Here is a 12,783-nt window from a genome sequence, read left to right as displayed (position 1 = left end):
CACCCCCCCGTCCCCCTTGCCTGAGTGGCTCTCTGGGAAGGAAGCCCATTTGCAGTGGATCTCAGTGTCCAGGCCGGTGTCAAGCTGCCACACGAGGCCACCGAGTCTGAGAGGCGAACTGTCACCCCCCTGTGCAGGGGGCCTCGGGACACTGTGGTCTCCGCTTTCTCCTCAGAGGAGGCACTGGCCACCAGACTGGACCCGCCTGGGACTGTGGGGCGTCCGCGCACCGGTCAGCGCCCTGTCCTGTCACGGTGGAGTCGAGGCGGCTTGGCCTCTAACATCTTCTCGGGGCTCCACGCTGTCGGGCCCCCTCATGCTGTCAGCCTCTCCTTTCTCCTGGGTTCTTTCCGGGTGTGGAGACGGCTTGCGGCGTCCCTCACCGTAGACAAGCTCTCGGTTCCATGTCCCCCCCCCCCGGCACCGCACCCCTGCTGTGAGCTGACCTGTGCGCAGACCCCTCCGGTCCCCGCCCGGTGTCCTCCCGCGTCAGGTGGCTCTCTGAAGCCGTCAGTGACTTCTTTGTCACAGTGCAGTGGCACACACCGTGTTTTTCTTGACTCCTCGTTCCCACTGGACACTGCTCCCCCTTAAGCACCGCCCGCTTTAGCTTCGGTGACGCCGACCTCTCCTGGTCCTCCCGTCTCTCTGGCCATCGCTCTCACTGTCCTCTGAATGTCCGTCCTCGCCTGTAGCCGTGAGTAGGGCTCAGGCTTGGCCGGCTCCTCCTCTCCCGTCTTGGTGACCTCACGCGCGTCCCCAGCTGCAGCGGCCGTCCCGTCTGTCCCCTCCGCAGGCTGCACCGCGCTCCTCGTCCGTTCAGCCAGTTGCCGTTGATGCTCGGGGTTGACCCCTTGTCACCCCACAGGGGCTCCTCGGGGCTCCCCCTCTGTGACGGCCCCGCCACCCAGCCCGGGTCTCAAGCCCAAAGCTTAGATAGCTGGCACCTTTGTCCCTCACTCCCAATCGATCACCAGGTCTGCAGTTGTCACCTCTGTCTGCACTGCCCTAGTGCCTGGCACGTCGTGGCTGCTCAGTCAGACGGGGCGGAGCTAGTGAAGCTTGCTCCCTGTGGCCATGGGCTTCCGAGGGCGCTGTGACCGGCACGGCAGTGACGGTCACGGCCGGACACTGCACACTGCCGCTCGGCGCCCGTGCATTCAGCGCACGTGCTCTCAGCTCTCCTCACCGGCCGCGACATGCTGGGTCACCTCTCTGAAACTTAGTGTGGTGTCAGGAGACGGGACAGTCCCCGTCCTTGTGAGAATGGAGCGTCATAGCCGGCCTGGCACAGGCGGAGGGGACGACGGGCACTGTGTGCGGCGTGTTCGCCGTGGTCCTTGGAGGGGAGGACGTAGTTTCGGCCTCCGGGGGCTCGGCCGGTCGGTGCTGCAGGTGGGCAGAGGACAGACTCGCCGTGGACAGACGGAAGTCCCGGCCGCACTGGCACAACGGCCTCTCTCACCATTGTCTTGTTTAATACACTTAAGTAAACGCATCTGTTTCCTGTCCCAACTCCCAGAGTTTTGTGAAACCGCGGACTCTGCTGCTGAGTGTTCTGTCGTCTGCCTTAGGTCTCGGACTTGGACCGCTGCCGCCTGTACCTGACGGTCTTCACCGAGCTGACGCGTCTGCACGGGGAGGGGGCCTGGGAGGGCGTCACCGGCCTCTGGAGAATTCTCCGTCCCCTGAGGAACGCATCCATTCGGCACCTTCAGGACACGGACGGGGGACAGGTAACCCTGTGGTCCAGGCTCGTGGTCACGCTAGACGAGGCCCACGTGGCAAACACGTTTCCTCATCATGCGGCGTTTTGATATAAAAAGCGTCTGCTGAAAGCCAGTGTCTAAAATAGCCTTCTGTGCACAGCGTTTGATGAGGACGGGACTCCTGTCACAGCTGGTTTGGTATGTGACAGGAGGGGACGTGGGCGCCCGCCGCGGATCCGCACGGGTCTGCTCACACCGTAGGGGGGCGTGTCACCGCGCTACGTTTGTCCACCTGGTGTCCGGAGCCCTCCGGAGTCGTCCACCGCCGTGCCCACGGGCTCCAGTCGCTCTGGGCCACCGTGTACAGTTTCACAGGCCGTGTCACATGTCACAGCCTCCCCCGCAGGCTTTCGTCCTGTCTCGTCCTTCCCTGAGAATGTCCGCCTCCCGTGCACACCTGTGTCGTGGCCCAGCTCAAACGCATCTCCCTGGAGGCCTTCCTGGATCTGCCCCCCCACCCCGTTTTCCTGCCGCTCCTTATGGCTTCGTTACGCTGTTCCCGCATCTGCTGGATTTTCGAGTGATTTCCGTGTCTTCCCCGCTGGATCCCAGAGCCTGGTTGCGAGCACGGGCTTTCGAGTGGGGGCTTCCTGGGTGTGAACCCCGGCTTTATCTTCGCTAGCTGTGCGACCTTGGGGAAAGTACTTGCCCGCTCTGCGCCTCATGTACTGCACCTACAGAATGAGCGTTAAGGGCGTACGTGAGAACCAAAGGCAGCTCAGCAGCGGCTGGCACGTAGAAAGTCCTCCGTAAGTGCGAGCCATTTCCACTTCACATGTGGTGAGTGTTTAATAAGGCTAAGCTAAGCTGAGCAATAATTAGCGGTCTGGGCTGCTAATTAAGACAGTGAAGCTACTCGATTGCTTCAATAACCTAATTTTTAAAGTAGTTTTCAAGAACTGTCCTAAAAAAAGATAGAGGACCGATTAATATTTCGGCGTCCTGTCTCGTACAAATCAGCACATCAGCGGCGGGACAGGACACTGTGAGTTTTGGACGTGGGCCGGAACCATGAACCGTGCCGTAGTCCTTTGAGGCTGGCTGGTCACTGAGTTCCATGACGGTCGACAGGACACACCGGCCCAGAAGCAGCACTGAATTCTGTTCTGTGTGTTGGCGGTGTGGCCGCGTGACATTTACTTGCAGAGACACTCGATTTACTGAGAGGCGTGAGGGAAGGTGTGGCACGGGCAGCAGAGAGCTCCCTCCGGTGGAGGTGTTGCTGGCTGGCAGCCTGGGGACATGGCGCTGGCCTCTCTAGTGCCACCACCTCGTGAGAGTCCTGCCCACAGGCGTCCCAGGCACTGCGCGTGTTTGCCCCGTTTGTCTCATCTTCGCAGTGACCCTGTGGAAGAGTCCAGCGGCTCTGCGACTGCCCCCGCCTCGCAGGGGACAATGTCCAGGCGCAGTGTGTCCACAGCACGCTGGCCCTGCGTGCAGAGTGGGAGTCAGACCTCGGCCGTGTGGCTCCTGGGTGCCGCTCTTGACGGCTGTGCCGTGTCACCTCCAAAAGCAACGTGCAGCTGATTGAGGAGTTACTTCTATCTGTCCCCGGAGCCTTTATTAGAAGCACCTTCGGCCCCGCAGTTACAGCGAGACCCCGGAGGAGGGGGCAGGAGGTGGACGTGCGTCTGAGGCGAAGGCCGAGGCTCCTGGGCCACAGGGGTGCGGGCCCGCCTGCCGGACGCGGGGAGCGCACCGCCGCCTCGGTCTGTGTCGCTGGGTTGTTATCGCCACCCTACGTCCGCTGCCTGGGACACCCTGCTGCATGGGACCAGGCGGGGGCGGGGGGAGGCACAGAACCCCAACCCGGACGGGCGATCAGGCCGGGGCTAGACCGTGGGGGTGACGCCGCCCGTCCCCTCCGCAGGAGCCGACCCTCGGGAGGCAGATTCAGATGGTGGTCAGTATGGCCGCCCTGGCCACGGTATGCGAGGCCACTGCCCGGCAGCCGGAGCGCGCGCAGGACGCCCTGGACGCCGGCCCCGCCGAGAGCTTCCTCGCCTCCCTCCCGCTCAGCCGGACGCTGCAGAAGCCCCGGAGCAGGTGCGTCCTCGCCGGGGTCCGTGCTCGCCCTTCCTAGAGGCAGCCAGGGGCCGCCTGCCGGTGCAGAAGGGGCGCCCGTCGGGCGTCGTGGTCACTGTGTCGTGCGTCTCAGCTGGGCAGCCGGGCACCTGCTGCTTAGTTTTGAGCGAATCGTTCAAAGCGAGAGAGAGAGGGCCTGTCCTCGGGCGGCCAGCACGTGGAGGCCCCGTGATTTCCGTGCGTCCGGTACACAGGACACTCACAGTGGCCGCAGCACCTCCTGGGTGAGGGGGCGGGCAGCGTGCAGAGCAGGTGACAGACTCAGGGACGGCGGGGCAGTGACTCTGGTTCTCGTTCCAGTGTTTCTGAAGAGTCCTCCTCTTCCCAAGGATGGGGCAAGGTCGTCGCACAGTATATTCACGACCAGTGGGTCTGCCTCTCTTTCCGGCTGAAGAAATACCACGCCCTCATTCCGGCCTCGGAGGGCGCGCTGCTGGACCCTGAGCTGCCGGCCGTTCAGAGGCCGGGGAGGACCCTGCAGTGCGCGCTGGACGCCCTCAGCGTGCTGCCCGCCCCGCATGTGTTGCCTGTGCTCCGCTGCATGAAAACCCTGGTTCCCAAGGTGAGGCCCCAGGAGCCGTGGATGTCGGTGACCGGAAGGGGCGTTCGCAGACGTCAGGCTCTGCTGGCCGTTGAGCTAAAGCCACGTCCGAGGGGACAAAAGCAACCAGTGTGTGGGCCTTTCGGGAAAAGGAGGGAGCGGGCAGGGGTGGAAGTCAGTGCCTGAACTTGACTGACGATTTCTGTCCCTCTCTCCTGCCAGCTCCTGGCCTCCTCCGAGTCGCTCTGCATAGAGGCTTTCGACACAGCGTGGAAAATCATAAGCAACACTTCTCTAAGCAACACTCAGCTGATATTCTGGTCTAATTTAAAAGCTTTCGTTCAGTTTGTTTTTGATGCCAAAGTTCTTACCATTGCTGCAAAAATCCAAGGCCGAGCATATCTCAAAATAAAAGAGGTAACTTTTTTTTTTAATCGGGGTAAAAAAGCACATAACGTAGAGCTTACCATCGTAACCAGTTCCAGGTGTGCGCTTCAGTGGCGCTGAGTGTGTCGCTGTCGTGACCCGTCTCCAGAGCTCTGTCATCTTGGGGACTGAAACGCTGTACCCCTTAACGTGCCCCCTTAGCCCCCCGTTCCACTTCGTCTCTGTGAGTTTGACTACTCAGATGAAAAGAGGTTTTCTTTTTAACTCGTGACCTGTGACACATGGAGAAGAGGGTTACGTTCGTAACTACTTATCAGACCTGCTGTTGTTCATCCAGTCAGTAAATATTTTGAACGTCCTTCAGTGTCACGGGTAAGAACGAGAAAATCTCAGCTGTCGGAGTGGAGGTGGCCCGCGAACGACGAGCATGTCGTACTTGGTTCGTGTAATATCAAAGTTTTAATTAGTTGCCAGCTTTTAAGAATTGGAAAATTTGCATGAAAATCTTGGAAAATTGGATGATCTGGCAACAATGGTAATCGCTACCTGACGGCAGTCACCTGTCACCCCTGCCTGGCGGCGGTCACCTGTCACCCCTGCCTGATGGCGGTCACCGGGCAGCACCGTCACCCTGAGGGGCAGCGGTCACCGGGCACTGAGTAGGAGCTGGCCGGCGGGGGGCCTGCCGCTCCTCTGCTGCGGTCCACGGCCGTTCCGTTCCTGCGCCTTCTGCGTGACGTCGGGGATGCGCCGTTGCGTTCGTGCTGTTGATGTTCCTGTGTGAGAAGCACTCTGCGTGTCAGCCGAGCACGGGTCCTGGCTTCTGGAGGCGCTTCCGTCTATAACCACTGGTCCACAGTGGGGTCCACAGTGGGGAGCACAGCGCGCGGGGACGGAGCAGGCCGAGGAGTCCCCGTGAGCCCTCGTCTGGAGGGGGCGCCCCTCCGTCCTGCCGCCCGCACACACTCAGAGGCCGGGGTCTCTGCCGCCCAGGGAAGGGGAGGCCACTGGGGAAGGAGGCGGGGACAGGGCAAAGGAAACAGCGGCCAGGGTGAGGCGCCGTCTTCCCTTCATTCCTCTCGGGCAGCGGTTTCTCTTGGAGAGTTCTGGGCGCGCGTGTCACCATCAGGAAGATTTTCCTGTTGCTGAGTAATGAAAACTTTGCATTTTGTGATTATTGATCACTTTGCAGAATCCTAACGATGAAGCATTTTTTAACTTTTTAGACTTCATGGTTATGTTGAAATTATCATCTGAAGCTGTTTACGGAACAGTTTTAGCAACACCAACTTGTTTTTTTTTTTTTTTAAATTGGTCAAAGGTTGTGACAACCATTTCATTCCAGATTATGTACCAGATGATTGAAATGTCTGCTATAAAAACTGGTGTCTTCAATACACTGATAAGTTATTGCTGCCAGTCTTGGATTGTTCCTGCTTCAAGTGTGTCCCGAGGATCTTTGGCAAACGCTAAAAATTACAGCGAACTTGTCCTTGAGGCTTGCATCTTCGGAACTGTGTTTAGGCGTGATCAAAGGTAAAGATGCCGTCATTTCAGACTCTGGTGACATCTCTACGTACCTGTGTGTGTAGAACTGTCTTTTATTTTGAAGCTTTCAGTTAGAAGAAGATAAAAGTATTAACTTTAAATTTGGGGCTTTAGTTCTTTTTTTTCTGTCTAAAACCTGTTGTTCTTTGTCAAATGTTTTTTATGGAAAGACTCATTCAGGACGTACAGACCTTCGTAGAAAATCTTGGACATGATTGTGCAGCAAATGTTGTTATTGAAAAGTAAGTAGAGGGGCTTTTTTACAACTTGGCATTAGTGGAATATTCAAGATTTAACGTTATATGAGAGACATTCTGTCTGTTTAATGGATGTTTACTACTGATATGTTATAAGATAATGAGCCTTCAAAAGTGGGTTAGAAATTATATTCCCTTGCTAATTTTTTTCAGATTGTCACTATTTCCTAAAATTTGATGAACTTTAAAAATTTTGTAGTGCAAAGTCCAACATAAGCAAATGACTAGGGAGAACATAAAACTCCTGTCCCTCTTTTCTTTGGCAGGGGGAGTGGAGGGGTGATCATGAGCACACACATTTTGTTCATTTTTAGCTAAAATTCATCATTTACCAAGTCAGTGTGCTCACAAAAAAAAAAATCACTCTTTGAACAGGCCCTAAAATTTTGACTTCCAGGGTATAAGACTATTTTTATCTTTGAATTAAGGCTTTTTAGAGCTTATGAAATAGCTTTTTAATAGTTCTGCTTTATAAACATTGTTTTAAAAAATCTGTGTAAGTATTTATAAAGAAGATGAATGATATATTCACTAAGTATCATGGCTGTGTTTTATCTGCCACTGTTCATTACATATATACGTGTTTTAATCTTTTTCTTGGCTGGTTTAGTGTAGCAACAAAAGTAAACTTCTTCAGTTGATGGTTCCAAAATGACTTTGATTTCTACTAGACAGATGTTTTGTTGTTAAAGTGACAGTTATTTATGTTGTCACAGTTATAACGAACTCTGGAAACATTCATTAACAGCGTCACTTGGACATGGTTCCATAGTGTAGCGGTGAGCATGTCTGCTTCACACGCAGAAGGTCCTGGGTTCGCGCCCAGTGGAGCCACGGTCCATGGTCTATGGCTGTGCCACCCTGAACGAGCCTGATGTCTGATCTTGGAAGCTAAGCAGGGTCAGGCCTGGCTAGTACTTGGGATGGGAGACCACCTAGGAAGACCAGGTGCTGTAGGCATAAATAATAATAATTTAAAAAAAAGTCACTTAATTTACCCTTTCACCTCTGGGCACTGATAATGCGCATGGCGCTTCCTGAGTCGGCCCCCCACGGAGGGGACAGGTGCTCAAAGCAGGAAGAGCCGCCGAGGCCTGGGTGCCAGTCCTGGCCCCTGAGCAGACGGAGCTGTCCGGGGCCTGCCCTGGGGAATGGCTGCCTGAGCCACATGTGGTCCGTTTCGTCCACAGCTGAGACATTACTGCCCCAGGATCAGCCGTGCGTGCCTAGTTTTCCAGGAGTCTGGGTGAATTCGTGCTCACCGGGTCTGTCCTGAATTAAAAAGTGCGTCATTAAGGGTGGCCCCACTTAACTGTAGAAGGCCAGGAAGTTGTGATGTTTGTTAAGGTGTTTTGAAACTAATATTTGAGGTATTTTTCTGTTTTGACAATGTATTAACATACTCCATCATTTTACATTTTTTAGTACTAAAAGAGAGGACCACTACGTCAGAATTTGTGCTGTCAAATTCCTGTGTTTATTAGATGACTCAGATATGTCCCACAAGTCGTTTATGGAAGATCTTGCAGTCAAGCTATTAGATAAAGTAAATATGCTCTATTTTACTTAAGTGTCTCCGTTTTTGTATCGTTAACAAGTCAAAATCCAACATTTACTCTATGTTGACAGAATATGCATTCCTAAATATTTTTTATCAAGAAAAACATGAGGCTTATGTTCTGTATTTTTAGCTACATCTTGGTTCGTAATCGTCTAACTCAGGGTTGGTTTTAGAGAATAATAATGTTTTCCCCGAGCTTTCTAAACTTCACTTCATATTTCTGAGTGTCAGTCAAGACCAATTATGTTTAGAGTGGGTGACAGATCCATACGTTGTTTTGTGTAAGAAATATATAAAAGGGTAAAAATTTGTAAAGTGGTGTAATGCAAAGAATTGATTTTTTTGAGTCTACAAAATCATTTCTAAATGAACATTACACTGTCTGAACAATGGGCTTGTTCTCCGAGAAGAGAAAAAGGGGTAAAATCAAATATCACGCTCACTTCTGCATCTGAGGCCGCGCTGGACGGCGTGGTCTGCTTCCTGCCCTCTGGTTCGGACGCTGGGATGGAGCCGATGGCCATAGAACCCGCGTATTGGAACTCAGCGTTCATCACACGTCCGTCGGCTTTATTATATAAAACTAGGAGATATTTTTTTTTTTATATACAAAAATCTCCTCCGCAGTGCTGGCGGCAGGGGCGACGTCTCAGAGGAAGCAGTGCCTTACTGGTTTCCTGAAGGAGGAGTAGGGTTTAAAGGGGCGGGGTGCTCCCTTGGCTAGAATGTGAGCACGTGCGCTGCCTGCTCACGTAGGAGCCTCTCTGCTGCCGTCTGGTCCCGTGCGGCGCTGGCGCTGCCCCGTCCGTCTCCTGTGGTGCTTCTCAGACCGCAGATGCCGTTATTCCAGACTTAGACAACATGGCATGAAATGAGTGCCCGTGTTGGACACCTTGAAATACACGTCAGATGCCTCCATCTCCTCCACCCTGTGACTCCGTGTCTCCCCCTTAACTGGCCCCCAAGGAATGGAAGTACCCTGCAAAGACTTTTTGTACCGAATATGGTTTTATGGTCCTTTTTCTGATTTTAAAAGCAGATAAACAAAAGCAACTGCACATTATTTTGAAAGGAAAGTAAAATGTCTTATCCTCCTTTCTGCCTTTTGGAGGAAAAGAGGCTCCTGTGCCCCGTTCAAACCTTCTCAGTTTGAAGTTATCATTGGTTTTGTTTTCATTAATTACAAATTCAGTGGGTAATGAATGTTGATCCACCCTCCAGGACGAATCAGTGGCCAAGTCTAGAACTCGATACTACGTGAATTCTCAACAACACAGAGTGAAAAACCGGATATGGCAGGTTCTGCTTGTACTTTTCCCCAGATTTGATCAGGTAATGTTTATTATATTTGTACCTTTAAGCATCACGCTTTCAGATGAATCAACTGCTCAGTAGAAACTGTCATGCGCTATTTTAAAATCGAGAGAAGTAATCTGCTTAAAGTTTATACTTCAGTTCTTAATACTGAAGTTATTCAGAACTATTTTTAAAACGGAAAGAATGCTAAGGCAATTTGGGATTGTAGAAATAAACTAGAAACTGGTTTACATGGCCCCATTGAATATTTTTTTCTTTCAATATTTCAATGTCATATTTTAACTGTTTAAAGTCATTTGATTAGAAAAATGTAAATATAAATATGTTAATGCCTAATTTTGATTAGAAAAATGTAAATGTGTTAATGCCTAATTTTCCACAACGAAGCTACTTGGGAGTGTTACCGGTCTGAACCGTCTGTACTCACACCCTGACTTGACGGCATCGTTTAGGGCGGCATTGTCGTTCCCACGGCGGGTTTCCTGGCCCTTCGTCGCACGCATAGTGTGGCCACGTGACCCGGCTAAGCAGGGGCCGCGGTCTCTCGCCAGAGTCTCGTGCGCAGCTGCTTTTTCCCTTCCCCGAGGAGGCGGGGACGGCGCGCGGACTCGGATTTCTCTGATTTTCTTTGCTTAACGTTCCTGTTCGGAAACAGGTCGTCATCGTGAGAAGGTGGTGTATGTCTCGCTGTTCGTAGAAGCGGTTTCGGAGGCATCGCCTCCCCACCCTCTTTTAAATGTTTGAGAGGGTTTTTAAAACGCGACCTCTTTTTTTTTTTTAAATACAATTTAATGAAGCCTTGTATCTGTGAGAGAAACGTTTCTGTACCCGTGAGAGTCTGAGCATATCCGAATGAATCGTTTGGATGAATGTGGGGGTCCCTTCTGGGGAGCAGTGTGGTGGGCACTGGTTTTCATCAGGCGCCTTTTAAGGATATTTGATCTTTAAAATACTGTGTGTTCTACTTCTTTGAACATAAAAATGTATTTTAAAAGACACACTGTACAGCTGTTTCGCTAGGTTGCCGAGAGCATTTTTTCTTTGGCACGAGGAGGCTGCAGAGAGGGGGTGACAGCGGGGTGTCCCAGCAGGCGGGGTCCTGGAAGGGAGAAGGAGCCACGGCGTCCGACGTGGGGACAGCACATCGCTAGGGAGTCTGAGCTGCTGCCTGTCAGGGTTGCGTTGACCTTTGTGACCGTCTTCCGTGGCCACGGTACCCCGTTTTACATGTGGGGCGCCGCACTTCACAGCTTGGGCAGGCGGAGTCGGAGATGAAGTTGAGCCTAAATTCACGCCCCACTCAGCACTGTCTCGGGCTTAAAACGAGCTTTTCTGCTCCTCCTCTGCCAATTAGAAATTCTGTCGAGGCAAATTCTTCTTTAAAATAAAGAAGTATACGTAGTAAGTCTTTATGTGCTTGGAAAGCACATAAAAATATTGTTTTTGTTTTTTATATGCTACTTAGATACGCTCAGTTACTCAAATGCAGTTTGAAGAGAAGGGTGGGGCGAGGGAGGGCGGTTTTGAGTTCGGGGCGTCCGCAGAAGTGCTGGGTGGGCAGAGGGGTGAGCATCCAGGGTGGAGGGGTGACCCCCTCCCCTCCCCTCCGCCTCCTGCTGACTCGGCATCCTCGGTCCAAGGTTTGAGCCCTGGGCTTCTTGGCGCGTCTTGATCTGAATCCTCCCACTTCCTAGGTGTGTGGCTTCGAGGTGGTTATTTAACTTTTCTGAACCTTTTCCTTTCCCTGTAAAAATACAGTAATAACATTTCTCACAGAATTGATGTCCAGGTACAATGTGAAGTACCTCATTATACTTCAGTCAGCAGTTTTTAAGGTTTTGTTTAGAGAATTGTAGATTCAGTCATTACTTACAATAAAAGTTACAAAAGTGGCGACTATTTTTAAAATTAAATCTAGTAGCCATTTTCAAAGCTGTTAAGAGACTAGATCTTAATCGTTCCCATCACAAAAGAAACGCTAATTAACGTGACGTGATAGTAAGTGACCGCCACAGTGGCACTTAGGAAATCATGACACGTAAACGCATTGGATCAACGCCTCGTGTCCCTTACACTCGGTGTCATGTGTGCATTATATGTGACGAAACATGAGTTAAAAAATTAATAACCATAGCAACAAACAGTTTAACTTGTGAACTTCTTTTTTTCTCAGAATTTCTTGAATAGAATTATCGACAAGATTTTCCAGGCTGGTTTCATCAATAATCAAGCATCCGTAAAATATTACATAGAATGGATTATTATACTGATTCTTCATAAATTCCCTCAGTTTCTTCCGAAGTTCTGGGATTGTTTTTCTGACGTAAGTAAAGGAGATTTTTCGTTTTCTTTTTAATTAGGGAGAGACTCGGGTTCTGCTGGGGGTGCGTTTCACCTTAATAACTGTGTTGGCCGTTGGTGGCCCTGTCCCCGGGGGGCCGACCTCCTGTGCTGTTCTGCAAGATGAACTACTTAGGAGACAGAGACCCCCCCGCCCGTCGTGTGTCCCACCGTTTCCCGTGGAGTCTTCTGTCCCACGAAGCGAAGGTGGAAACGCTCCGCCGCCGAGCCTGCTGCAGGCTGAGTTACCTCGGCGTCTTTGTTCTTAGAAATGATAATGCAGAATTGAGTGCGTTCCTTACGTTCTAAAGAAGTTTTGAGTCGGGCAATTTCAAACATAACCGAAGTACGGAGACTAGCGGGGACCCCGGTCGCCCAGCGAAAGCGGACGTCAGTCCGTTCAGCCCGTTCTTGCTTCGTCCGCGCCCCCACCTCCACCCTCACCCCCACTCCTGTCTCCTCAGCGTTTCTGGTGCCCGGAAACCATTTGTAAGGAGTCGGTGCTGCCTGGACCTTTCCCGTCCACCGGCACCGTCAGCTGCTTATCAGAAACAGCGTCCGGTTGAACACTCTTACGTAGCTTTTCATCGAGGCCTTTTAAAGTCCTCTCCGAGATGCCGCGTCACGTTCGGGAGCCCCTCCCTGCCAGTGGCTCGCGCTCCCTCCGCGTTTCAGGGGAAACAGTGCTGGTCTCTCACTTCTCCCCGGGTCGGCGTCCGTATTTCCTTTCGGGGCTTTGCTCAGTTCTTCCCTCACTCCGTCGACTCCTCCTCCATCCGTTACTGTTAAACTTCGGGAGCGAGGGACCGTCCCCCTCCTCCCTGGCTCGCCTGGATCCCCTGTGGCCCGTGGCACTTTCAGAAACTGCAGAGGATGTGGATGAGGACAGGGGTGTCATGTGCAGCCCCAAACGCTTTCTTCCCGCCACGCTAGCCCCCCCGCGGCTGGCAGAGCCCCCCCGCCCCCCCACCCTGCGCC

General features: G+C 52.4%; 1 protein-coding gene and 1 non-coding gene across 2 annotated transcripts in view; both read left to right on the top strand.

The window, feature by feature from the left end:
- TARBP1 (TAR (HIV-1) RNA binding protein 1) overlaps positions 1 to 12,783 on the top strand; it is a 59,436-nt gene that overhangs the window by 31,915 nt on the left and 14,738 nt on the right. The window contains exons 14-22 of the mRNA XM_025039071.1: positions 1,575 to 1,736; positions 3,640 to 3,815; positions 4,155 to 4,416; positions 4,618 to 4,812; positions 6,128 to 6,318; positions 6,501 to 6,572; positions 8,013 to 8,133; positions 9,370 to 9,480; positions 11,639 to 11,788. Coding sequence (XP_024894839.1) covers positions 1,575 to 1,736; positions 3,640 to 3,815; positions 4,155 to 4,416; positions 4,618 to 4,812; positions 6,128 to 6,318; positions 6,501 to 6,572; positions 8,013 to 8,133; positions 9,370 to 9,480; positions 11,639 to 11,788 — 1,440 coding nt within the window. The remainder of the gene's footprint in view (positions 1 to 1,574; positions 1,737 to 3,639; positions 3,816 to 4,154; positions 4,417 to 4,617; positions 4,813 to 6,127; positions 6,319 to 6,500; positions 6,573 to 8,012; positions 8,134 to 9,369; positions 9,481 to 11,638; positions 11,789 to 12,783) is intronic.
- TRNAV-CAC lies at positions 7,350 to 7,421 on the top strand. The gene has a single exon. It is a non-coding gene; the product is annotated as a tRNA-Val (tRNA).

This window comes from Pteropus alecto, unplaced genomic scaffold, assembly GCF_000325575.1.
Source record: "Pteropus alecto unplaced genomic scaffold, ASM32557v1 scaffold189, whole genome shotgun sequence".
Taxonomy (NCBI): Eukaryota; Metazoa; Chordata; class Mammalia; order Chiroptera; family Pteropodidae; genus Pteropus; species Pteropus alecto.
Note: the sequence above shows the minus strand (reverse complement) of the source record. Positions and strands in the feature narration are given on the sequence as shown.